Source organism: Eumetopias jubatus, unplaced genomic scaffold, assembly GCF_037043125.1.
Source record: "Eumetopias jubatus isolate StellerSeaLion01/CBP00866 unplaced genomic scaffold, mEumJub1_p1.0 scaffold_3, whole genome shotgun sequence".
Classification (NCBI taxonomy): domain Eukaryota; kingdom Metazoa; phylum Chordata; class Mammalia; order Carnivora; family Otariidae; genus Eumetopias; species Eumetopias jubatus.
Genome location: NW_028274809.1, coordinates 192,490,689 through 192,517,525, shown reverse-complemented (window position 1 = coordinate 192,517,525; position 26,837 = coordinate 192,490,689). Strand labels below are relative to the sequence as shown.

At 51.7% G+C, this 26,837-nt stretch overlaps 1 protein-coding gene across 5 annotated transcripts in view; it reads right to left on the bottom strand.

Annotated features, from left to right (window-relative positions):
- Positions 1 to 3,665: 3,665 nt before the first annotated feature.
- ARHGEF7 (Rho guanine nucleotide exchange factor 7) overlaps positions 3,666 to 26,837 on the bottom strand; it is a 102,670-nt gene continuing 79,498 nt past the window's right edge. For 3 of the 5 annotated variants that reach the window (XM_028087301.2, XM_028087302.2, XM_088021900.1), the window contains 7 exons: positions 26,520 to 26,659; positions 23,830 to 24,054; positions 21,693 to 21,786; positions 17,234 to 17,323; positions 6,022 to 6,121; positions 5,780 to 5,834; positions 3,666 to 4,897 (listed from right to left, as the gene is read on the bottom strand). In XM_028087301.2, the coding sequence (XP_027943102.1) occupies positions 4,775 to 4,897; positions 5,780 to 5,834; positions 6,022 to 6,121; positions 17,234 to 17,323; positions 21,693 to 21,786; positions 23,830 to 24,054; positions 26,520 to 26,659 (827 nt within the window). In that variant the 3' untranslated portion in view covers positions 3,666 to 4,774. Of the gene's footprint in view, positions 4,898 to 5,779; positions 5,835 to 6,021; positions 6,122 to 14,259; positions 14,437 to 17,233; positions 17,324 to 21,692; positions 21,787 to 23,829; positions 24,055 to 26,519; positions 26,660 to 26,837 lie in introns of all 5 variants that reach the window. The other 2 variants (XM_028087303.2, XM_088021899.1) reach the window with 2 other exon arrangements.

The following is a 26,837-nucleotide window of genomic DNA, read 5'->3' as shown; positions in this document are numbered from 1 at the left end:
GCCCTGGGGGACCACGACCATGTATTCTCCTTGCACAGGCTCCACGTTCCCCGTACAAAAAAGCCTCAGGGGCACGGCACACAGTGTCCCACGACGAACGGCACTGGGCCGCAGAGACAGCCGGGCCAGCTGGAAGTCCTCCCACGGCTACGGGACATGAAACAGACGCAGTCACCCACGGAACCGCGCACGAGCCCGCCAGCCTGCGGGCCCCCCTCACCCCCGGACGCTGGGCCCTCGGAGCCCTGGCCGGGTCCGGATCACAGCTGTAGCAATTGTTCCGTCTACCTGGTGCTGGGCCGGACACCGGCCAGCAGCACCCAGCCACCAGAGAGGAAGGCCGCCTGCCCAACCCGGCCTGGCCGAAGCACCCTGTGCCCGGAGGACCTACAGGGGGAGAGGCAGGGCCAGAGAGGAGGTCTTGGGAGGTCGCTGAGACCAGTTTCACTTGCTTTATGGAGGGAGTATTGGGCTGGTGGGTGTACGCTGCCTTAGCCTCCTTTCTGAGCAGCGTGTTCCCCGGGGACTCCACGGCACGGAGGCCAACACACCAACAGCGGAGAAAAGGCTGTGGACGGCATTCAGACCTCAACTCCCTTTTTTGAAAAACTAGAAGTGCAAAGTCAAGAATGTCATTTCTAAAACGCCTTCTAGGAATCTGGCAAATTTTCTCAAAATTAAAAGACACAATGTTTCCAACAAATTAATGCTATCGCTGTAATACTCACCTGCTTGCACACAGAGGGACATTCACCGCCCCTCCCAATCACCTCCTAAGAGGTCCCTGGAATGAACCAGCACATTCCATCAGCGGGGTATTCGTGCAGCTGCCAGACAAGGAGGCAGCCTACACGCCCCTGCACGGGAACACAGTGCAGCATGATAAGACCGTATTCGGACCCTGTCAAGTTCTGTTCTTCCCATCCAGGTCTTCGACCCACCGCGGATTTGTTATGATGTGGCACGGCGGCCCACTATTCCCACAGGGACACTTAAGAGAAAGGCCAGTTACAGAAGAACACAGTCAGTGTGCTTTTTTTTTTTTTTTTTTTACGGTCAGTATGCTCTTGTTTGTGGGGAATAAAATCACACAGACATGTGTTTGCATTTGCTTGAAAGTAGTGAGGGAAACACAAGACCCGTCACCCCGGTCGTTACTCTCGTGGAAGCAGGAGAGGCTATTGGGAGAGGGGATACGTGCTCCTCACCTGACGTCCCTGCGCATCTTCCCTACAAGCAGGTATTACTGTGGAGACTAGCGTGAAAAACACAAATGCCTAAACTGCCCCCCATAAGTCGAACAACCGGAAGAGAAAGGCCCGACGGAGCGCCCATTCCATTCACAACGCAGATCAACACAAGGGCCTTCCCGAAGGACTCCTTCCAGCCGCAAGTAACAGAAACCCTCCCAACTCCGGTCACCAGCTGCACTGGGGTTCCTGGCGGCCGGGCGGCCGGCATGGCTATGCGCAGGGCCGGGCCCGAGGGCACTCTGGGCAGTGGCTATGTCATCCAGGCCTCGCGGCCCCCTTCCAGAGACGGCCCGCCACCCCGTGTCCAGGGCGCACGGCCGGGCTTCCAGGTGCGTGGCTGTGGGGATGGCCTGCCCTCTGGAGGGTCAGGGGACAGTACGGGGCCACGGCAAATGTGAGCCACCCCGCGGATGCAGGTCACACGGCACCGAGCAAGACTGGTCTCTCCTCAGGATCCGTGCGCCATCACTGGTCTCCCTAAAATCTCGGAGAAAGAGGACAAAATAGGGGTTACCAAGTCACGTGACAAGGTTTTCTTAGACCCCAGTGCCTGTGAGGTGCACCGCTCGGCTCCTCAGCTGAAGGGCCGGAGCTCTGCGCGGGCAGGAGCACATGGGTTGCAGCCGCTCAGCGGGACGGGGCGGTCACCGGCAGGGAGTGCCCGCAGGGAAGGGCAAGGCTCACGCTCAGGCAACCTGCTGCTGTCACATCTGTCCTAGAAGGCCCTCAGAAATCCTGAAGGACGCTTTCCCTCATTGCACCCGCAAGACGGGTGACCGAGCATCCTCCAGGATGGAAGTCCTTATTCTACAGCCGGCCAAGGGGCTGTGCCCCACAGCGCCGGCCACGCCTTCCCCCTCCTTCCCTACAAACCTCCTTTTTCTAATCCGACGTATCTTCAGTTATTCCCAAACCCTAGATTTTAAAGGCAAATGTGATTTTTCCAACATCAAAAATCTACACCAGAACTTTTCAAGATTTAAGTCAGAAGAAAGCATAGAGGTAACATGCACCAAACCCCAGCACGTCACAGAAGATACAGCAACGTCGTAAGGTAAGGAAAGTCTGTTTAATGACAACGACGGAACAGGCTCAGTCAAGACCAGGACAGCCTGTGGCATTCACGTGACAGGCCCCACAACTGTCAACAGGGATGCCGTGAGGGCGGCCTAGGGACCCAGCGCGGGGGCAGCGGGAAGGGTCAGAAACCCTGAGGCGCCCCCGTCCCAGGGCCTGGCACGCATGCGACGCACACAGCGGGAGCCCCAAGGACAGTCTCCGCCATCAAATCTCAACATTGAGCAGAAGCGCAAGTGCGTTATCTCCTCGCCCTCGGGGTAAACGGGGCCCCTTCCACCCACCGCCGCCAGCCGCCAGCCGCCAGCCCCCAGCCCCTGGGAAGGTCAGGGAAACGGAAGCGGTCCGCGGGTTCGTAGACAGAACAGCTCTCAGACTCTGCTCCCTAAGCAGCTTAGTGAGACAGTGGAACTGCCAGGCGCCCCAGCAGAGTCCCAACGGTCCCATCAGCGCGGGGACGGGGAGAAACGTGCATTCCCCCTCAATGCTGCAGTCAAGGTAAGGCAGGTTGAGGAGGCCCGTCCTGGGAGGCAGCTGGCAACATCCCCCGTCAGAGAGAGGTGGAGAGATCAGGGGTGAAGGCCGTCCCTGAGTGCAAGACCACAAACTTCGGCACACTCCAAAGTGTTTTCTATGGCAAGGTCTTCTGCATCACCAAAAAGCACTGTAAAGTAAGGCTTCTCCCCGCAAAGGCTCTTTTCTAGTCCTAGCGCTAGTAAACAAAACGTGAAGTGCAGAAAGCTGAGAATTCTACCAGAAAGGCCACACAAGGGCAGGCGGATGCAGAGCCGCGCACACACCTGCTGGGCACGCAGCCAGGAGGGCCCAGCTCCAGCAACTGCCCGCCAGCCGCAGACGGGTGGGCCGAGTGCTCAGCCCCGACCTGGACAGGAGCCACCAGCAAGCAGAAAGCCAAGGAGTCCCAGAGCCGCCCCGTTCCAAGGCGTCAGAAGATCCCCATGCAGTTAAAGGGTCGCTTGACCCCACAGACCGCAAGGCCCAAGTCCCACCTGGTGCCACACGGCTGTTTCTGGGAAGTCTGTAGTGCTGGTTTGTTTTAAAGACAGAACACTCGTTCTAGGGACCAGATTCTCTCCACTGGAAGCCGACCTCTTCGGAGGAGAGCAGCAGAGCAGCTCCTGGGACACGGTGTCCTGCCCACGAGGCGGAACGAGCTGGCTCCATGGCTGAGGCTCCTGCCCCAGGGCTCTGAGGTTCCCACCTCCCCGGCCCAGAGAGGTCAGCGGGGCTGGGCTCAGGCAGGCTTCCTCCCTGCCCCCAGTGCCGTTCAGGTATGGGGGGGGGGGGGGGAAACAGACCGGCATTTAAACTGAGTACTTTAGGCAGAATTTCTATTGCTTTATTCTCACTGAAGGAGGGAAACCTTTCTTTTTCCCAGTGAGCACAGAAGGCTTGTTGCACGCTGGTGGTACAGAGGTCGGAGTTCACAGAGGCCTGACAAGGACTCCCACCTGGCGCTTGCCATGTCCACTCACGGTATCCTTGGTGTGCCTTCATTGGCCTCAGTGATACGGAATAAATAATGCAGTTTATTTACAGGTTCTGGTGGAGCTTTCTCGGTGGGGGGGGAGGGGGGGACAAACGGTGCGTTTTGTCACGTTATTAAACCAGCCTATATAGACAAGTCTGCTCTCCCACCGGGCACAGAATGCACGCCGACGAGCCGCCGTTCACACGCAGCAGGCAATCGCAGACGCCGGCAGCCGGACACGGTGGTGCTCGGGGGACTTCCGGGGTTGGAGGCTGAAGCCAGAGTCTCCCTCACTGAGCCAGGACACCCACTCAGGGTGACAGCAACACTGCTTCAACAGAAGACTTTCAAGGCTATTAAGGTATCTCTGCAGGTACCAACAAGGCTACGTGGGCCTACCAAAGTGGGGGGTCCTTCCAGAGCACATGGGGGCTACAGTGGAGAACCAACCAGGCGTCTAGCAATGCGTCCAGGCACCCTCGCGCCTCTGCTTCCCACAAGCACGTGAGCACAACTTGCTGTTTGTGGGACCAGAAAGGTTAGTGGAAAGGGAATTCTAGCACGGGTGGTCAGCCCAGATACAACAATCACGGATATGCATTCAAAATGGACTATTTACAAGAAACGTGTATATATAATTATTTATATAGATCCATAAGAGCCTGAAACACCAGGATTTGTAGTCACTGCGCTTATTGCAAAATGAGGTAATTGAGATGTTAACAGAGTAAAATTAATGCAGTTCAGCCCCCAGGGTCCACACCTCATGTTCGGATTCTTCAGGAACAATGTGACCGTTTCTATTTGTGGATAAACTCCGGCTTTTCCATGCCCAGAAAGCAAGATGACTTTTGTCCAGCCCTGCCCCGTGGCCCTGAAGGTCACCCCCGGCTAGGGTGGGGCTCCTGGCTTGGTCTCCAGCTGGTCTCGGAGGAAGAAGCAACGACACTCCTCAGAGGTTGGTCTCATCCCAAGCAGGGTCGTTCATGTTCTTGAGAACTTTCCTCACCAGCTTTTCCAGGTCTTTGCGGGCTCTCTGCTCCTCCTCCAGAGATTTCTTCATCTTTTTGTTATCCTGTAAACGAAGCAGACCACAGGAAGCTGAGTGTCTTGGGCACAGAAGAGGACTTGTTTCCCAGGAGTGATCCCGGGCTAGAATCCGCCATATTCACACAGATGCTCCTATGAGCAGGACCAATCACAGATGGAAGAACAGCCCTAACTATCGAGCGAGAGAATCTCCGCATAACTCACTAGAGGATGAATGAAAGTTACAAAAGGAACTGCGTGCATCCTTCCACATCTGCGAAAATCCTACAATCTTCTTATAGAAAAACGGTAGCAGCAGCTGAAAGGCTACACAAGCCTGCCTTCCCACACTTCAACCCGATCGCCCCGAGGCGTGCAGACCTGTACCCACTGCTGAGGGTCCCTTCAAACCCGGAAGAGAAGCACGTGGAAGCCGCGAGGACGCAGCAAGGTCGGCCGAGTGCGCGTCCAGGCCCAGATCGCGCCACACCCCAACCCCCCTGCCTCACATGCAGGGCTCACCACGCATTCCTCGGAGACACGAGCTGGTGTGCAACGTACTTTACCCAAAATACGCAAAATATACTCGGTCACTTAGCCAAGTTCACCTGACTTCTTAAGAACAAGAACCGTGCATTCCACCAGCAAGTGGTGGAACATCCCAGCAGGATCTTTGGATGTTTTAAATGATGATTCCAACGGGACCTGAGATGATTTATAATGCCGACAGTACAGTACAAAGGTTGAACAGGTCACTTTAAGAATTCATTTCCTGGTCTGTCCCATTCACAGGGGACCAAACTGGCCCTGGAGCAGAGAGAAAGGCTGTCCCCTCGGTGCTAGCGTGCGTAGGGACAGATGGCCTCGCTTTTCACACGGTGCTTTCCTCTGACCCCATTACAAGATTAAAGAGGTGGTTAGGACTCACCTGTCTCAACTCCTGGACTTCATCCTTTAATGCATAGACCGTGTCAACAAGGCTCCTGAAACAGAAAATGGGACAAACACCTGAACCGGGATGGGAGTGAGGACGCCGCCCGGAAGCACTCCACCAGGGGGCACAACTGTGGCCCGCCCGCTACCCGTCCCACTGCACAGGCCGTGCAGCAGCCCAGTGAAGGCTAGCGCCCACCCCCACCTCCCTGCCCTGAAACGCTGGGGGTCGCTTACTTCTCCTCGATCACCGTCTGACCATTACTCTTGGTTTCTTCAACTATCATCTTCTCTTCCTCTGGAAGCAAAACTTGTGGAGCAGACTCTTTGCGTGAACCTATGTCATTAAAACAACAGAAACACAAACAAAGCCACAGGTGAATGCCATGGTGGAAGTGAAAACCGGACTCAAGAACACGACTTAAACATCACTATTAAATCCCGGGGATCGTGCGTTAGGAAACTCTCTAGATACAACACAGGGAGGGCAGCTTTTTACCAATTTTCTCCACTTCTGCCTAGCGAACTCAGTCCTTCTCATGCCTAAAGCATCTAGACGAAAGGAAGCACCAGCCTTTTGGTGATTTATTAAGCTTCGGTTCCTTCATGAATCGGGATCAAATCCTGAAATCTTCCACAGGTAGCAAGGTCCTGACCCCAGTGCCCTGGATGTTTTGGAATAAATACCAAAAAAATTGGGGGGAACATCTGAATCAAACGTTGAGACCAATCATTCCGGGCATTTTAGAAAGGTGGGCCAGACAGTGGCGCGCACAGGGTGCTCATAAATGCAAACAGCTGACGAAACGCTTAACTTTAGAGCAACAAGTAAAAATAAAGGTTGAGACACGTGGTTTAGAAAAACTGAGATTTATTACTTCTTTCGTGAAAACGTCATTTGACATTCCCTGGAACATACACATTTTCCCAGCGGAAGGCGGTAAAGTGCTGACGATGTCGGAGGGAGGCGTGCACCATTTCTCCGGGGCCCGCGCTGCAGCCTGCCTGGGCCCTGTCCCGAGGAACACGCGCTGTGGGATGGGTACTTTAGAAACCGGGAAACCCAGGGCGCCTGGGTGGCTCAGTTGGTTAAGCGACTGCCTTCGGCTCAGGTCATGATCCTGGAGTCCCGGGATCGAGTCCCGCATCGGGCTCCCTGCTCGGCAGGGAGTCTGCTTCTCCCTCTGACCCTCCCCCCTCTCATGTGCTCTCTAGCTCTCATTCTCTCTCTCAAATAAATATATAAAATCTTAAAAAAAAAAAAAAAAAAAAAAAAAGAAACCGGGAAACCCAAATATCTCACAGGTAAGAAAGGAGACTCAAATCTTTTTTAAGGACACAAAAAAGAAAATGAGGTAGTACTTTCTTAAAAGGTTATACAACACTACAAAACTTCTACTTTTGAAAAGTATCAGATGCAAATTTGAGGGAAGAATCTACCACAGAATGTAAACACCTGCAAGTGGTATTTTGATAAACATTTCTCCATTAAACAAATACAACTGGTGTTTGACAGCTGCTAACGGATTACAGAGATGCTGGTACAACTCACTGTCTCCTGGTTTACCTTTAGTCCGCCTTCCGCAAAGTTTGCCAAACTCTAAGATGGCTGTGCCTCCTTGCGTCATGGGGACATTCAGCAGGACACCAATTTTCTTAAAGACAGGGTTTTAAGAATAGTTTCACCAGCACTTCAGTGTCAGCTTAATCCCCTCTCAACAGGACTAACAATTACCATCAAAGCTTGACGGCCACAGGGCTCCATTGTTTCCACGGCTGCACACCACAGGGCAGAGGACTGGAGTTCGCTGGCCACAGGGCCTTGGCCTCGACTCTCCCTGCTGCCACCTGGACAACTTCAAGACCTGCTCTGTTCCCGTCACACAGCCTGGGAAGGACGTCAGATCCAAGCGTACCATGAAACGTAACGGCAGGAACTGCACAAAGCTAGGATGTGGACCACCTCCTGCTGTGCCGTCCCAAGCATGAGAAGATTAAACTCTGGGCAAGCAAGTGCCATTATGTGTCCCACGGCGCACGCTTCGGCACATACATATGCCTCCAGCCCAAGGAAGGAAGGGCCCCTCGGGGCATCAGTAACTTTAGTGCTCTGATCGGATGGGGCACTTAGGATTCTGTCACAAGCCCCAACAGCCGGTGTATGGGCGCACGTCAGCACACTGCCGCTCTCCTGTCCGGCCCCGTCGCTGCCAGGGACTGGGACGTGTCACTCTGCGGTACCCCTCGCTAAGGGGCAGCACCCCACGCCGTCACAGTCACCCATCCCCAAGGGGAATTACTCTTCAGACAGAGGGCAACATCCTTCAAGACACAGCTCCTGAGAGGGACAGGTTTCTTAAGACATCAGTACGCTGACAATCGGCCTCCTGGAGTATCGCCGGCTCCAGCTGCCACGGCTCTGCGAGGGACTGCAGGCACGTCATCTTCTAGATCCTTTGGGGGCTTCTGGGCCACACCGGAAAATACTGCTTAGGAAGGAAACTGGTACGTGGGACAAATAAGGGAAAGCTCAGTGGTACCAGCTGAGGTGAGAATTCTGAAGGCCGTGGAACATCCCGTGCTTCCAAGACACACAACGTTACCTCCGTTTTCATCAGGAGAGTTAGTTTGCTCATGTGCTGTTTTCCCCAGAGAAACAAAGGCATTCACATAAAAATTCAAATGTGTATACCACATGTGTAGGACAAAACGGTTTCAGTGAATTTTCGCCATGAAGAGAGGTCATGAGTCAACTTAGTCGGCTCCTAAGTGCCCCCGCCCCTGCCACCCACTCTGTGTTATGGTCAGATCAGAACAGGCCCCAGCTGTGAGTCCATCACCCCCGGCTGGAAATACGACGTCTCATTAGCTCATCCATGTGAGGACTCGACAGGATGAGAAGTTCGCCGGGCAGCGCTGTGGGAAGATGGGCTTCCTCGCATCTCTCTCCGGTTATTTTCACACCTTGTAGCTTCCTGGGCTGCCCGCTGACGCGAGGCGCTCCCAGCTTCAAGCAGCAGGAGAAACGAGGGACACCTGTGCCATAAGGACAAGGGTCAGACAGCAGGCGCTGTCCCGTCTGCACGAGTAGGGAGGCCCAGGGCTCGTAAAGCAGAACGGAGCTACCAACTCTGCAGAGCTGCTCTGAGAATTTAAGAATCACATTGAGTATCTTTTACGAGGTAAAGTCACAAAACGAAAGCCTTCAATCCCGTCACGTAACGGGACATCAGAGGATGAAAAGCCCGTGAGAACTGGTACACGAGTAGCATACACGTGACGGTTATTTTTGGAAATACACTGAAAGCATACCAGAATTTATTATACAAACTTCAATTTGAGAATGTTATAGGTAGAATGTACGGACTTAACGGCTTGATTCCTGAAAGATGCTGGTGTGGAAAATGAATATTTACTAGCCTGCAGAGAAATCCATACGATGCTAGTAATGCGCCTAGTTTCAGTGGAATGTGTTTCTACGAGGACAGAAAACTTGGGTTTTTCAGAAAATTAAATAGAGAGATGTTCTCCAGCCAGGTTTATAAGTAAGTCTGTTCTTACAGAAATAGCCAAGTCTTACAAAGTAGATTTAACAAGTTATCTCAAAGATCACTTGGGTATTTTTAGAGGGATCACAGCATGTTTTCCCTGAATTACTTTGTTTGGCAAAACAACAGAACCCGCCAAGAATGTTCTGTCACTTTATTTAAAATCCTCTAAGAGGGGCTGAGACACAGAGAAATGGGTTCATGATGGTCCAGCACATTCAAGGTCTGCGTTTCCAGGAGGTAATGGGGTACGAGCACTGTCAGTACTCCATCTTGCGGGCGTTCATGCGGTGACCTCCCTGGGGGGCTACTGCTCCAGGCCCCAGGGAGGGAGTGTGTGCCCTGACCCGAAGCGCTCATCTGGAACGTGCCTGAAGTCATTCACACAGCTAGCAGAGAGACGTCTCTCCCCTCCCACCCCTGGCACACGGACGCTGGCCCCCCACAGCAGCCTCTGCTGCGCAGCCCTCTCGTCTACACCATCTGGGGACTCAGGTCTGCACTTCCTGGAGAGTAGCCGTGCAGCACCTGGATCATCGCCCACCTGACCCCCCATCAGTAAGGGGGTGCCCCCCAGAATAACGCTGTGTAAGCCGTATGGTGTCGCCTGCTTCCTTTTCCTGCCTCAAAGTGCCTTCTCGGTTTGGGGGTATTTTGCTGTCCCTCCACCTTCTAACGCAGGGGTTCTGCACCACATTGCTTTGGAAAATGCCGACGGCTACGGCCACTTCTGGAAGGTCCACAGTGCACACGGGGCACGCTGACGGTTTTCACCGGGTGTGTAGTAGAAATACCCACTTACTTTAATTCGGCATTTCCTCAAGTCACCTGAGTGCCGCGCCTCCTTTCAGCAACATTCCACAGTTGTGTGTGTCACGGTTTAAAAGGGGTGTTGGACTAGCCTAGAAGCCTGTCTGCGTCTACAAGGACATGCACACAAGTACTGGCTGGATTTGCTGTTCGGTACGGGGGTGACTACAATGGAACTGTAATCGACACGTAGCACCAATCCAGCATTTCTCCAACTGGAGGACTCCAGAGAACATGCCCGCAGAATCTGGCTGCGGAGGCCACGGGCGGACACGCCATGGTAGCTGCACACTGCCACACAGCGGGAGACGGGAAGGCGAGCCTGTGCCCTCAGAGGTGTGATCTACGAGCTGGAGACACGTGGAGCCCTGCCCCCTACAACACCTGCAGCCTCTCAGAGCACTGTGGGTCTTGGAGACACACGCATCTAGCGAGGGCCGGTACCGCACAGAGGCCTTGCCTGAGCAGCACAGAGCAGGGGACTCAAAGCCCGGGCGCCTCTCCGTGGTTAGACTGCCACCTGACCGGACACACCGACAGGACACATGGCTCAGTCAACTCCAGGGCACACAAGGGCTAGCGTGTGCATGTGGGCATGTGCGTGTGTATGCGTGACAGAGTCAGCCTGCATCAGAAGCCTAAACATGGTGTTTTTCAGGAAAGATCATCTGCTCATCTGACCAGCAGTCGAGTACATTTGTGGCAGAACTCCATAGATTCTTAAATTCATCATCTTTCTAAAATTTGCACCTAATTATACTCAAGCGAAACCGAACTTTCAGAATGAAGGAAAATATTACAACTTTTAAAAGAAATCTATTTAATAAAACCTCTCCCAAAGGTCATTTGTTATTTATGGCTATCATAGGATTCTAATTTTTTTCTTAGGAAAATGTGAGGAATCTCCTTAGGGAACCATCTGCATCCGTTTACCGTTTGCACCTTGCCCTAGCCCCACGCGGACACTCCTTTTCACTTCTCAGCCAGCTGGGCATGCACTTTATAAAACAAAGATTAAAACTGACCTTAGTCTTAAAAAAATAAAAAATCTATTAGTTATAGGCTTTTTTTTTTCCCCCATTTATGCACAACAAAACCAAGAGTGCTTCTTTCTGAAGACAAGCCTTTCAGTGACCGAAAACTTCTTTAAAAAAAGAGGGAGAAAGGAAATAAAAGTGTGTCAGGAGTCACCCTGTATTGTCTAGAATGTATTTATTCTAAGGAAATGCATGTCTCTCTACCAAAGCAGACAGAAAGTGTCCCATTGCCTGGCCTTCCTCTGGAAGACAACATACAGGAGAACAGCCAAATCATATTCAGTTGCAAGCTATGCTACTCCCCCGCCCCCCAGGTAACAAATATTAAAAGCCACAGGCTAGCAAATGCAAAATTTATTTCAACTGTACATAACAGATGTCTTTTTTTTTTTTTTATAAAACAAACACTTCATTTGCCATATGCAACCACAAACAGTATGCATACTGTACAATACAATGCAACATTCAGGTGTACATCCAACTGAGTCTTCAAATGGCCGTCACCCACTAAAAATGGCTTTCCCATTCACAGAGAAAAAACACAATATAGAAGTTTTTTTTCAAGGTCTTATACCACTATATACACATTACTGTGTTTTGGCAATTTTACGCAAAACACATAATTAATATAGCTTATATACTGTGGCAAGGGTAAATTCAAGGTCAACACCACGTAGGGCCCCGCGGAAGGCCCGGGACGGCTTCCACCTACCTTCAGGTTCAGGGTCTGCACCCACACACGACGGCGCTAACTGTGCACACGGCCAGGACAGAGCTGCACCAAGCAGACTCCGTTTCGGCGTGACCGGAGCTCCACGGATGGAGTGTCCCCCGCCCTCTGGTGCCACACTGCCACTGCCCCCCAGGGACCACTTCCAGGCCCGTGGCACTAACACTTCCAACCAGGTCACAAGAGCAAATGGTGCCAGACATTCGAAACAAGCCCAAACAACCAGAAGCCAGGGCGGTGTGATACAGTGATCCCAGCATCAGCAAAATCACCGCGCACGTGGCTTTAACTGGTACCAAAGGACTGGGGGACAGTGTCAGACCTTGGTGGACAGAACGTGAGGTCTCCGGAGGACGACCCAAACGACACTTGGTGATAAGGAAGTATCGCAGTGCTGTGGCACGCGCGACACGGGCCCCCGCGCTTACTGAGGCTTCTTGGCAAAGGCGGCTACGCCAACTCACCAACGGCAGCCTCAAAGCAGACAGACAGACATTCTACTATTAGCGTCAGAAAAGGTGACTACTGTACACATACAAAATAAAACAACTGCTGCTAAGTTCACTGCATGAACTTCGTAGTCCTACTTCTCCCAAACTTCCACTATTTGGCTGAATACATATAAACCCCATCTCTACTGTGGGTTAATACTGGGCTCTAACTAATTTTAAGATTGCTCCTCAACTTTCTTACTTATATTAATTGATATAAAAGTATGAAATCTCCAGATGGCGTGAGCAGCTCAATAGCTGTGTGGCAACAGAGACCTATTTGGAATTCTTGGTTTTCCTCAGGACCTCACCACATGCAGTACTGAAGGCGTGTGACCCTCTAAGCAACACGCCGCCGCCAGGGTTCACCGGCGCCCAGCCAACTAGGGCGCGCTGCAGCCCGGCTGTCTCTGCGCAAGCAAAACACACACTGGCTACAGGGCTTCGCTGGGGGCCGGGGGAGGAGAGAGATCACAGCCACCCGGAACTACAGTCACCCTGAGGAGAGGAAAACGGGTTATTCCCAACGTATTATGGCATCTTGTTTTCTGAAGCTGGTTTCAATGAATACTTAAAACACAACCCTGAGGTTCCATTTTAACACCAAGTACAGCATGCACGGGAGAGAACAATGACCAGATGTGGATCTGGATGCCACAACTCAAAGTAACAGGTCACATTCAGTTCTTTCTGAAGCAGAAATTCGTCTGAGAGAGGCCAGTGAAATCTCCTTACAACAAATCCCAGGCAAGTGGGGGAGTTCCCTCCAAATCTGAGACGTTCTTGTAAGTGAGTGACCTGGCAACCGAGGTCTTCAATGGACTCAGATGTCCCCGTGACAATCAGGAATGGGGGTCACAGAGGACGGGCTGCTGCAAACGGAGTTTCACGGCAGATAGCTGCTGAAAAGAAACCCCGTGTCTGTCGCAGGCAGCGTGACAGGGATGTGGGGTACAGCCAGGCTGGGACTGAAGCCAAGCACTCACCTGGCTCTGAACGGAGTCGCATATACACCTTCAGAGGCCGAGTGCTTCCGAGTTTGGCCTGAATCTTCAGTGGAGCGGCGCGGGCGTGCTAAGCGCCAGTTAAGAGCGATTGCTCCAAATAAGGAGAGTCGGGTGTGACGATGTGGGGGAGGGTCTGAGCTCTGACAGTAACCTGGCCCTCGGAGAACTCCCACCCCCCACCCCCACCCCAGGCAAACGGGGACGTGGGACGGCCGTCTGAGGCGCCCTGATGAGCCATAGCCCACGCTAGCCACACCCACACACAGCCCTGCGTGGCGGCCAAGCACCCTGTGGGGCCCTCAGAACACAGCCTCTGAACTGACCCCACCCTCTCAGTGCGCGTTTCCTTGGCCTCTCTCCACAGCTCGTTCACCAGTGGGGCTGTTGCACACAGAACACTGAGACCCCTGTGTAAGGCCAGAGTCGCCTCTGTGGTGCTGGCACTTAGATCACAAACCTGTATGGTCTCGTATAAAATGGGAAAGTGTTCACACAGCTGTATTCACAAAGAAATGAGACAGGTGCTACACTGAGAACAGGAACCCAGACCATTCAGAGCTGGAGAGCCACCACCACCCACGGAGGAAAGGACCCTCGGGCGCGGCCCCGTGAGCGCACCGTCTCCTTCCACCGCGGCAGCTCGAGCAGACGGTCGAACCGGCAAGTGGGCCTCCACACAGTACAATGGGAAATATCAGCAATGCTCTCAAAAGTTGTTAAAATATCACATAAAAGACAAGGAACAGCAAGAAAACATCTAAGAAAAGCAGGCTGCGATACAACAAGCATTTGTTAAGAAAAGCTCAGAAGTGCATTAGTTCTGGTGAGAGATATATGAGCAACAGCTCTTACGAGATGTAGAACCCATTCTGTAACTATGGGCTGTCCATATACTGTCATAGTCAGAGTCTTCCGAGAGGTCTGAAGGCTCCAGACGGGAAAGGCTGCTGCGACGACCCAAGGAGTCTAGACTTGATTGGTCGTCGTCAGCCAAGACGTGATTATGCATCAGGTCAGTGCCTTGCCATGCTACGACGGGGAGGGATGGAGTGACAGGCAGAGGTGGGAGGGGATGGACAGGAAGAGCCACAACCAAAAACATGAAAACAAAAGCAAAAGGTGATGGGAAGAGAAGGAAGAGAGAAAATATTGTTAAAAACTGGCAACAATGTTCATTTCTCCTTACTTACGGTGGGTTTTAATAGCACAACCCTCAGAGTAAAACAGGATCATTTAAGTAAACCTAAGTCACAATACTGTTCCCAAACGGTCCCTCACATAAGCCCATGTCCACAGATACTTCCACGGACACTTCCCAGGCCAACAACTCGATCCCAGTCTGCTAACCGTGAGCCTCGTTCAGGACGTTTGTAAGAGAAGCCATTTACGCATTTCATTAGGAACGGTGTCTCACTCTTAAGTGGACATGCTGAAGCAGGAGAGCTTCAGAGGCTTTTTGGACTGACTTCTTCAGCTCTCCCTCTGCCAGACCAGAACTCCCCAGAAGTCATCTTAATGGTGGGGTCTAAACTTACCTTATCAAACTACCACCACTGTAAAAACTTCAGAGCGGAGAAAAGGGTTACACAGGGTCTGGGTCCCTCTGGGACCCCCTTCCTGCCGCTGTACCCCAGAGCTCGGCCAGGGGAGAGAAAAAGTGGGAGGCCTGTTCAAACGCTCTCCGCCCCGATGCACACCCTTTTACCGGCAGGACAAGAGACACGATGAGCCGAGAGCCACTGTGTTAACAGCAGGGCGACAGACAAAAGCGGGCACAAGATGGGAGAGCAGTCAGCAGCTGGGGGCAAGGGCACCGGCCAGGCCGCCGGGCGGGAGGCATGCAGGGGCGCTGCGCGACAGACGGGGCGCCCCGCAGCGCCTGCTGCCGCCCCAACGGCATTCCATTCCCAAACCACAACAAGAACAAGCAGTGGGCCGGTTCGGATCCTTCAACTAAACCCCTGGAGTCTAATGAAGGTCACTACTTCCTTGGGACAGAAATCGATAACCAAAGGTGTCTGGCTTTATAAATGTCTTCTTGGCCCCCAAACATACACTGAAAGGAGGTGGATTTTAGGTAAAGTATATTACCCTGTTTTTACTAAGCAATGTAATACGAAAAGAGCTGCTTCCATTGTAATCCCACACTACCCTTCCAGCATCAAGGATCCATTTCCCCTATCCTATCTGGTCCTAAGAGTATGAGGGTTACAGCCATCTAGGACTGGACACACGAGGCCCCAGAGTGCTTAGCCCATAGCATCAGCTGAAAATAAAAATCCATGTATCGTGCAAACTTCTCTGACACAGGAGAACTGGAGACACATGACACAGATGACAGATAACCCGCATGGTCTACGGGCCGTCCCCTCCAGGCAACCAAAGCAGCGAGGCCACAGGGACAACATGAGGCACCGTCTCCCCGATGAACAGACGAAGCTCTCACGAACACACACACAAAGCTCATGTTACCTGGTCTGTTTACCTGAGACTACCACATTACAATTTTATTTCAAGTAATTTGAGAGAATTCTTCAAAATTTCCAATTCAAAACCCAAAACACTATGGCCACATTTTATATAACCTAAAACCTAAAATGGTTTCTTACCAAATCTATGAAATCAGTATCAAAAGACAAACTGTATTTACAAATGACCGTTTGACTTGATGCACACCCCACTTCCAGGACTTTCCATGTCTCCCCCATTCTGCTGACCAGTTACTATGAACGTGTGTTCTCACAGGACAAGGACAAACAAGAGTCTCGATGCGCACACCAGACGCTTAAAACACCGGCCACAGGGAAGTTTCTAGGTGATCTGCAGACTGCCCCTGGGGTTCAATCCTGCCAGCCCTTTTTAACTGTCACCATCTTTAACAAAAGCTAAAGCGGGTGAAAATTCCCTTTCCCCCGTCCTTTTTATCAGAATTAGTCTGACACAAGCCAGGATGCAGATCTGAACCACCAAAGTAGAGGTGGTGGGAATGAAGCAGTGATCAGCAATGTGCCCAAAGTCAGGGTAGAAAGGGAATCCAAGACACACGATCCAACAGAAACCAGTTTCTAAGCCAGAATACGTAAACCAGTTCTCGAACAAAACCAAACCAAACCCCAAAAAGCCCACCTAGAAAGGACCGTGCAGGACACCCTGTGGTGCCTGTGGTCCTGGCCCCAGGGAAGGGGAAGGCGACCCTTTCTCCTGAACAAACCACGCATTCCACTGCGTCTGCACCCCCGCGCTGCACTCCACCTTCAAACGCTGGGAAGTTAAAGACAAAAAGAGCCCACCTTTTCCTGTCCCGACAGATTAAGGTTCCTCAACTGAGACCTTGTGCATAAAGATACAGGAAACTCAGTGGTGCTGAAATCCACCACATAAATTAGTTGGGGTCCACTTCCAAAAATGTTTATAAATGCATCATTTAGAAAAGCGGGGGGTGGGGGGCTGCTAAAAAAGACTTGCTCTAGGTTTATATTTTTGACAATTCTACGAATCTTAAGGAAAAAAGTCCCACTACCAATAGCTTAAAGAGCTTAAAAATAACTGAACGCATCTTCTGTCTTCCAAGCCCATCTTCTTACTAAGCAAAAGCTTTCTACACCCTGGCAGCACCTCCTACTTCAAGTTCCCCAGCAGAACGTCTGGTAGAAATGCGTCCTCTTCCTGGCAGCTCAGCCCCTCTGTGGGGCCTCAGGGACGCCGGGCGGGCCAGCCAGGTGTCCTTCAGTGACAGCCACACACAGGGCCCAGCACAGGCCCCTCGGATGGGGACCCTAACCCCACCGAGGCGCTGCAGTGCGCAGTCCGAGACGGTGAGACTTACTTGAGTTGAGCGTTTGCCGCGTTTTGGCGCTCGTGCAGTAAGCCTCGATGACCTTCAGAATCTGCGCATCTTCCTCCAGAGCGGCCGTGCCTGTCAAGACACGACACGCCACAATCAAGCTAAAAGTAACAAGTAGAACAGGTCACGATCTAAAAAACAACTTCTCTTTTATCAGAGAACGGTTTCCTAACATTTATAAAACAGCTCTATGTTTTTAGAATATTTTTTATGCGCAACATACCTACCTAGTTTGTGCAACTATACCTACCCCATACCTGGCAAAAGGCCAGTGCCCTAAATATGCAGCAGCGGTCTTACTAGTCCGTAGGAAAGGCGGTACCCTCCCATGCTGGGATTGAAAAAAGGGCAAGGAACAAGCAAGTCACACAAAAAAACCTTAAGAGGCTTCTTCTTGCTAAGTAACAAAACAAAGCCTCAGGTTTTCACCCACTGGCCTGACAAACATAAGGAATTCTGACAATCCCCAGTGCTATGGGGCAGCACGAAGATCCTGGAGAGCTCCAGAAAGAGCACTTCCTCTGACCCCCCGTCTGTACGAGAGATTTCATGCCATCCTCACCCCAGATGGTCACAAAGCACTACCGAGACCTTGACAGTGTTCCTCCAGCACTGTCCAACCATGGATCCCTCCAGACGCTGGCTTCATGTACTCAGACCACACGCATGGAGGAGGAGAGAAGCTTCCAGACCAACAACATCGAGTGCCGTCAGTCCCGGACTCGGTGCCTCGCGCATAGCAGACTTCACATGATCCTATGGGGGTGAACTATTCCTCTTCTCTGTTTTACTCCATTTTCTATATTTTTTTGTATTTTCTAAGATATTACACTTGGGTATGTATTTTAAGAGGTTCACCTACTCTAATAAAAATGTGGAAGAACTGAAAGCTTAAGTAGAAGCTATATAAAGCCTCAACATTTTATGATAGTAAGATACATATACAAGACAAATCGAATATACTGTACTAAAAATAAATAACAGTATCTTCTAGGATTTTTAGGATTCCAGGTCTCACATTTAGGTCTTTATAATCCGCTTTGAGTTTATTTCCATGTATGCTGTAAGAAAGTGGTCCAGTTTTCCCAACACCATTGTTTGAAGAGACTGTTCTGTTTCCCATGATATATTCTTGCCTCTTTTGTTATGGGTTTGGGGCTCTAGTCTGTTCCACTGGCATATGTGTTTATTTTTGTACCTACCATGCTATTTTGATTAGTACAGTTTTGTAGTGTATCTTGAAATCTGGAATTATGATATCTCCGGCTTTGTTTTTCTTAAGATACCATATGATCCAGTAATACTACTGGGTATTTACCCAGAGGAAACAAAAACATTAATTTGAAAGGATACATGCACCCGTATGTTTACTGCAGCATAGTCTACAACAGCCAAGTTATGGAAGCAGCCAACCCGAGTGTCCGCCAATAGATGAATGGACAAGGAAGGTGGTGTACACACACACACACACACACACACACACACACACACAGGAGTATTATGCATCCATAAAGGGATGAGATCGTGCCATTTGTGACAACATGGACGGACCAAGAGTATATTACACTAAGTGAAGTAAGTCAGACTAAAAAACACAAATACCATGATTTCACTCATATGTGGAATCTACAATAAAAACAAACGAACGAACAAACAGCAGCATTAGACTGGTAAATACAGAGAACTGACGGCTTGGGGTTAGGTAAACAGAACAGATGAGGAGTCGCGGGGGACCGAGGCTTCCAGTTAAGGCATGAGTAAGCCCCAGGGATGGGAGGCCCAGCACGGGGTGTACAGTCAATGGTGGGATGCGCTGTGTGGTCACACACGGGGGCCGCACGGGTGCTGAGCAGCGCAGAGCATCCAAACATCAAACCACCATGGGGTAACGCCCCAAACTAACATAATGTTGTGGGTCAACTACACTCAAATAAAATTTACAAAGAAAACACAAATTTCAGTACCCAGAGTTGAAGAGCTATTGGAAAATGGACTTAGTGCCACTGACTGGAGCCCATCATGTACATGACAAGCTCCTCCCTCGGGAGTAAGAGAGGGTCTTCCTCACTTCATTTCAGGACCTGCTGAATATGGCAACTTCACAGGCACGTCGTTCCACCTCTGCCCAGGGGACCGCGATCTGTGCCTGGGACTACCTGTCCAGATGATAGGATTGGACAGCTATGTCAGAGGCGAGTCGGTATGCACGCAACACCTAACGCCCAGAGACAGCACGGACACCAGAAAGGACGCTCACCAGCCTCCCCACGACGGAGTTTATGGCTATCACCGAGCTTGCTTTCCTCGCAGCCCCTATGTGGCACAGGCTGGCCCACAAAAACTTTCAGGATTCTGAATGTAAGCAAGACTAAAAGAACTTGGGAAAGCACCGTGTGACTTTAGAGCAGGTGCTCAGGGAGCACGAGAGATGTACAGGCCCCCCTTACAAAGAGGTCGCAAGGCTGACATCTCTCCTCCAACCCACATGGAATCCCTGGTTCTCTTTCAGCCCCCGGTCCCTCCAAGTTCCCTCCGCTGGCTCCTCAGCTCCCCAGGCCTGACCTTGTCTTTCTCCTCGCATCGCATCTCATGGCCTGCGCAGCCGTGTCAGCACGCAAGCAGCTCCGAATCCTCACCACCCGCCTTTCCACCGGCCTCGGGCCTGGGATTCCTCCTGCAGGACCCCTTCCCAGCCTCGGCAAGACTGCACAGCGGGGCTGGGGGGGGCGGGTACGACAGGTCCCGTGGGCTCTAGGACGTCTAGCAGCATCCCTAGCCCCTACTCACTGTAAGGCAGCAGTGCCCACACACCCAACTGTAACCGCCAAAAAGGCCTCTAGACGGGAGTACCTCCAGAGGGAGCAAAGTCACCCCCGGCTGAGAAACCACAGCCTGCAGGCTCCCTCTTCAAAGAAATCTGAACTCTGTCCACGTTGGCCCACTACACCGTCATCACCTGGTCCAGCCACCATCCTATCTTCCTCACCTGGATCAGTTCACCTCCTACCTGGCCTGCCTCCTCCCACCTCTGCTTGCCTGAACTCAACACAGCAGTCAGCGATCGTGTTCAAACCAAGGCCCATCACACACTCCGCTCACAGCAGGACTGCAGCGGCCCATCTGCTCAGGGCGCCTCTGAGAATCAGCTCTCACTACCAACCCCGCCACCTCCCACGTGAGCCCCACGGGGTCCTTGCTGTGCCCATGGAGCTACCTTTCAGTAAAAATAGACAGAAGACTCAAGAGGCAGATAGTGTGCTGGTGCAAAGGGTGGGGGAGGGAGGGGCGTTGGGGCCACTTTAGAGGGCGCACTGGGAGGTGGGGAGAGGGCACCACGTGGAGAAAGCAGCCCAGGCACTGGCTCCAGAGCCCCCAAGGCAGGACTGTCTCCTCACCCATTTCATTAGTGTCCAGGGAGTGCAACCCTGCCCTGCATGCTCAGGATCTGGCAGAAGGACCGCCATGATGGCAAGCGACGACGTGCCCGCTGCAGTGCCGAGCGGTGTAAGCGCTCACGTTCATGGAGCAGCCTCTAGGCCCCTCCCTGCATCTACCACTTCCAGCTTATCAGCCATATCAAGATGAGTAGGGGAGGAGGCCCGCGTGCAGGCCACCTGGACTCCAGGGATCCTGCAGAGGCCCCGAACCAAGCAGCCCCCTTCCCTGGGGTGACATCAGCCACGCTCACGTTCTGACTACAAACATCTCTCCCACGAGTCTTCTTTTATAAATGAATCCCTGAAAGGTCCCAAATAAATACAGCAAAAAAGAAGAGCAATGCTCCACAAAGTCAGGAAGACCCGTGACAGGTCCCGGGAGCACAGGGGCAAGGAGGCAGAGCCCACCCCTTCCCTGAGGCTGCCACTGCCTGGGCCGTCTCCCCCTTGAGGTCCTCCTGCAGTGCAGACAGTCCCACAGCCGTCTGCGGCCATGGAACCCCTCCTGCCTGTGGCACTGGGAAACCAGCTCGGCAGTGGGAAGCAGCAGGTGGGCACGTGCACACACAATCTCTCCAGTCACTTCTCAAAACAGCTCTTCTTGCTCACACACTATCAGTGGAGGAGTGTCCCCCGGACACGTAGAGACACCTGGTACAGCCCAGGCCAAGGAGGGGGCCAGACAGAATAGGTGGTCCCAGGGCTACCCTGCACACCCCTGGCCTGGGTCCCCAGAACAAGTGATCACAGAGGCCAAGAGACCGCAAGCGGTTCCATCAAGGGGAAAACCACGCATGTGCTTCAGCACGAGGCAGCTCTCCTGCTCGTGGGTGTCACCGCTGGAAGGGTTCACTGCCCTTGCTCCTCAGTGTCCTTTAGACAAGACATTAAGGCTCAGATCCCGACAGCTGACGCCTCCGGAAAGCCACCAGCCCTCTCTCTACGCCGTGAGCACTGCGCCTGAGACGGGCCCGTGTCCTCAGCCACACGTGGTGTGTACTCACTTTTCCGCAATGCAAACTCTTCATCGGAAGGCTTCCGCTCAGGCTTGCGCTTAGGTAGCAACTTTTTCATGGTCTTGGGACTCTTACTAAGATCCTGGAGAAAGAAAAAGGGGAAAAAGTGCTGACATATTCCAAAGGCAGGAATTTTTCCTGACGTGTCAGTGACAGTCACTGACAGCATGAAATAGAAGTTTCTACAGCCGTTCAAGGTAAAGAACTTCCTACTTTACTCCATGCTGGGCTTCCTTGGCCAGCTGCTGAGCATTGATATAATAAAAGCAAAAGCAAGAGGGCGCAGGCTCTGATGAAAACCCTGGTGTCCCTTGGACCCGTCGGCACTGTGATAACAGAGTGCAGAGGTGCTGCAGGCTCGCAGGCAAGCTAGCTGACACAGGCACAGATGCACGCGTGCTGCAAATTCTGGAGCAGACCCATCTGCTGCAGAGAACCAGAAAGAGATCAGGAAAACTAGGGCCATTTTTCGAGGAAAAGTAGAAGCCTCCAGAGAGGAGAAAAGGGAAGAATATCTGCCCGTGGGCCCTGAGTGCAGACGCATGCAGACAACAGAGCACTGGCATGGACCCTGGCATGGGCACATGAGCTCATGGCGGAGTCACGATGCAACGATCCGCCCCTTCCCTCTCAAACACAGTGACTAAAGACCACAGAGAAGGTCCGCAGGGACAGGCCAGGCTCCAGCGGCCAAGCATGTATGAAATACCGATAAGGTCTTAATGCTGCATCACTGAAGTCACACAAACCATTTGTGAGTCTTACGACAGGAAGCCAACGTGACAGGGGCTATGAGAGGAATCAGACCAAAAGCACAGAAGGAACACAGCTTGGTTTTGGAAGGTAGCTCTTCAAAATCTCTTCTGCTAAACTGTACAGGCTTTTAAAAATGTGGCAGAAATCAGTGCCCAGAGAAGTAACTACAGCATGTGTTCTACAGCCCCGGGCAGCACGCCATGCTCACGCAGGCCACGTCCGCCCACCCGTGGGCCCAAGACTTGCACGAAGGGTCTGGAGGGGCTCAAGGACACAAGGCCACAGATACCCCAGCACTGGGTCCAGCAAAGCAGGTGTAGCCCAGACAGCAAAACCAGAAGCTCAGGTTCACGGCCACACCTCTCCCCTCATGCTTTGTGCTCCATGACTGGACACTCTCCGCCCACCCTTCCTCGACAGCAGGGAGACCCCCACCGGCACAGCCGACACCATGTGCACAGGCTAAATGGGTAACAGAACCCCACGTGTCACATAACCGCCCACGGCAAAGCAACCTCGGACTTGGGCGTGTGATCACCAGCGAGACAGAGGTCCTGAACAGCAAAATTCGTTAACAAAAACACGTCAAGGACAGATCATCACCTATGTAATACTTCTGTGGGTCGTAAAACACGTAGGGCCGCTGGCAAGGATGGGGGAGGTTCCAGGGCCGCAGGCAAACGCGACCTAGGATGGACGAGAAGTGCACCAAGACGTGCCACCTCACGCTCTGCGCTCAGACTCGCACTCAGGCTGTGCACGCCTACTCACGCTCATGACCACACCCAGCACTTCAGTCATGAGCTTCCTCAAGTGCAAGTATTTCTCGGGTAGTTAAGGTAGTTCGTGTCCTGAACGCAGGTGCAGCGTCAGCAGCCTGGTGTGACCGTGCAGGACGGACCCTGTCGCAGACACAGCTCTCCAACACACAGCTGCAGAGCCGTGCGCTCCCACTTCCATCTGTGCATGCTCTCTTCCTCTCAAATAGCTCCCGGTGACCAACGCAGGGTTCCAGGGCGGCCCTCACTCGCACCTGGAGAAGGGTCAGAAAGCCTCGGCAAGACCCACCATGGATTTAGGTGCGCAAAGTTAACTCAGGCTCCCCGGAGGCGGGGCCCAGAGAAGCCCCCCGCTCCAGGCTCCCGGCGGCAGGAAGCAAGGCCTGTCCGCGAGGGGCACAGAGCATCTAATGCTAGCCAAAGCAGAAGGGAAGGACAGAAGAACCAAGGCAGACCTTCACAGTTCTGAAGCGAGTCTGTATTTGTCTTACGTCACAGAATCACAGACAGAAACACAGAACGAAGCAGAGAACAGACAACCTAACACCACCGAGATGTCAAGTTCGCACTCGCCTGCGCTCAGACCTCACCTCCTTGTAGCAGAGCGCAGCCGAGGGCCGCAGGGGAGGTGCGGGTCGCAGGCAGCTCAGGCTCCACGGCTTGGGGGTCTTCGGAGGCTCCAGGGGCCCCCAGTTGATGGTGGTGTGCGGAGTGCCGTGGTGGGAGGGGTGGGGCAGCGTGTGGTAGGCAGGCGTCAGGGGTACCGGCTTGCTGTCCGCGTGCTTGCTGGATGGGGCGATCGGATGGGAGGGGAGCTACGGGGGAAGAGAGCGTGAAACACCACAGCTGCCATCAGGGGTCCCCTCAACCAGACCCACGAGGTTCTGCCTATTTCTAAAACACTCCCAGATTGTCATCATTTCTTTAATCTCCAACCCCAAGCAGTCGGCTTCTGGGCCACCCGTCTACTCTGCGTCAGGGCAGCTTGGGGGAGCAGGCAGCAGGATGCGGAGGCCCAGACCCAAGCACCCCACTGCCACCTTTATTTGCCACGGAGGAGCATCTGCAACAAGGTGTTCCATTTAGCCTAGATCAGAATTTTGTAAAAGAACAGGCATTTCTTGTACTGAGAATGTGGTTATGGGGGAGGGTAATTCTCCCCAGTCACATAATTTACTGCCTGGTGATTTAGGAGTGGGATAAATGCCTGTTTTCATTTAAAAAGTTTTCCCAAGACATAGCCAGGCCCATTCCTGTTGATGGCTATAAAACCAAAGTATAAAACCATACTGCCTGTAAAACTAAAAATATTTTACGGTCTCTTTGCAGAAAAATTTTGCCAATCCCTAGGGTAAAACAAGTTATTTTCTCAGGAAAACCAGCTTTAATCAAAATAAAGTTATATAAAATATAGTTTCTCAGAAAGATAATGGGGCTCATATGCCTGGAAAACCCCAAAATATTCCATTACAGTGACAATTAAATGCAAAAATGTTCAATAAAATAATACTCAAAATCAGCCAATGACCTCAAATTACCCAAAACAATAAGGCATGCTTCTTAATAAAAGAGCGAAGTGTTCTATGAGCTGGAAATCAGGGTGAGATCATCATTCAAAAGAACTGCCTATTTGAAACACACACTTAATGAGAAGCCTGGCAGTGGCTAATGCCACTGCACCCCAGGGCAAGAGCAAGAAACTTCCCACAGTAACCACAGGCCCGTCCTGGTCGCGTACGCGTGTGTATGTGTGTGTGCGTGTGTCTTGTAACAGGCAATACAACCACTGCATAACAGTTTTTTGAAACTACATAATTCACACAGAGAAATTATGTAGAATATCTCTTCTAGCAGTAACATCATAGTAAATAGTATTTGGATTTGTTTCTCCTTAAAAAGTCAAACGAGGGAATGGTCTATGCTAAAATGAGAATATTCCAGCTGGACACAGCTAGGTCACAGGGAGAATACATAATACCTCAAAGAGGAAATTCTCTAGGAAGAATATTTAACATTTCAAATGCCTGTTTGTGAGAAACACCGCCAGGGTTCAGAGAACAAAGTTTTATCTGGTGTGAAATCCCTCTGCTTGGTTTCAAGGTGTTGCTGACAATATGAAGAAGCACTTCCATTTTTCTTTATAAACATTCACGTGTACATACAATACCTTTGGAACAAATTTAGTTCCATGTAAGCTAAGCATCTTTAGTATTTTTTTTTTTTTAAGTATGGAGAAGTTATAAATGGCAGAGCCATTCAAAATGAAACATTAGCTAAAGCAAACAAGTAGTCTCAACCTCCAAACTGTCAAGAGAAACCAAGTAAGATAAAACTGAGCTGAATGTTACGCTACAGGGGCACCTGGGTGGCTCAACTGGTTGAGCGTCCGACTCTTGATTTTGGTTCAGGTCATGATTTCAGGGTCCTGGGATCGAGCCCCGCATCCAGCTCCCTGCTCAGTGGGGAGTCCGCTTGAGGATTCTCTCTCTCCCTCTGCCCCTCCCCCCGCTTACACAAGTGCGTGCTCTCTCAAATCAATCTTTATTTAAAAAAAAAAAAAAAAAAGATGTTACACTACAGCCACTCTTCCTGAGCAAAAACTTGACTGCTAAGGATACTGAATGTAGAAACGAACCACATGGTAGAAAGTCCAAATAAAGATCACAACCATCTAATAGGGATTCGAGGAAAACTGACCACCTGGAAATACTGTGCATTCACAGGTCACCTGTGAAAAGGTGTGCATGCTTCAATATTGTGGGAGAAAGATGAGGGAGGTTACAAGGACTTGATACCAGTATCTTAAGCATAAAATACCAGGAAAGAGGGGTTTTAAACACGGGACACTTTGTGCTGAGATACTTTGAAACGTTTAAGTATTTAAAAAGTCAAAGAGCTGGTGAGCTCTTCTAAGTAGAAGATGAATGGATTTCTTAAAATCAAAACAGTAAGATTCTCAGTAAAAAACAAAACAAAACAAAACAAAATCCAAGGGCTGCTGGCTCTTGAGGTTTCAGGCGAAAACCCCCATAATCTGGTCTCCCAGGTCCCCCTCGGAGCCGATGCCAGCAAACCACGTGCAGGGAGGCAGAGCCTAGGAGCAAGCAGTGTGAGGCAATCAGATGCCACACGGACACGCCAGTACCCCTCAGGGAAATCCAGGCCCGTATTTGTGCTCTTGGTCCAAATATCGATCATGCTTCATTGTGCTTGCTGACTCGCGGACAACCCACCAAAGGCTGACCCCCCGGTGTGGAGGCAGAAGTACAGGGATCCTTACGGTGTGAGACGGCACAGAATGCGGCTTGATGGTGGGGTTGCCAACAGAGGTGACCTTCGTCTGCTTCTGTAGGTGGTCCACCCACTCATGGAGATCCTGCTGGTTGTTGCAGGACACTAAGATCCGCTCAATCATGCTCCCTGGAAGCGAGAAGACACAGGCTGAAATGGGAAAACAGGTAGAAAGCACACACAGGCACACACACACCCAGAGTAGAATTGAACAGCGCTTAACCATCAGCCCTCTGGACAGTCCAGCAAGAATCTGCACACAAATGGAAAGCTGCCTCTCATCACCGTGACAGAGAGTATCCACAAA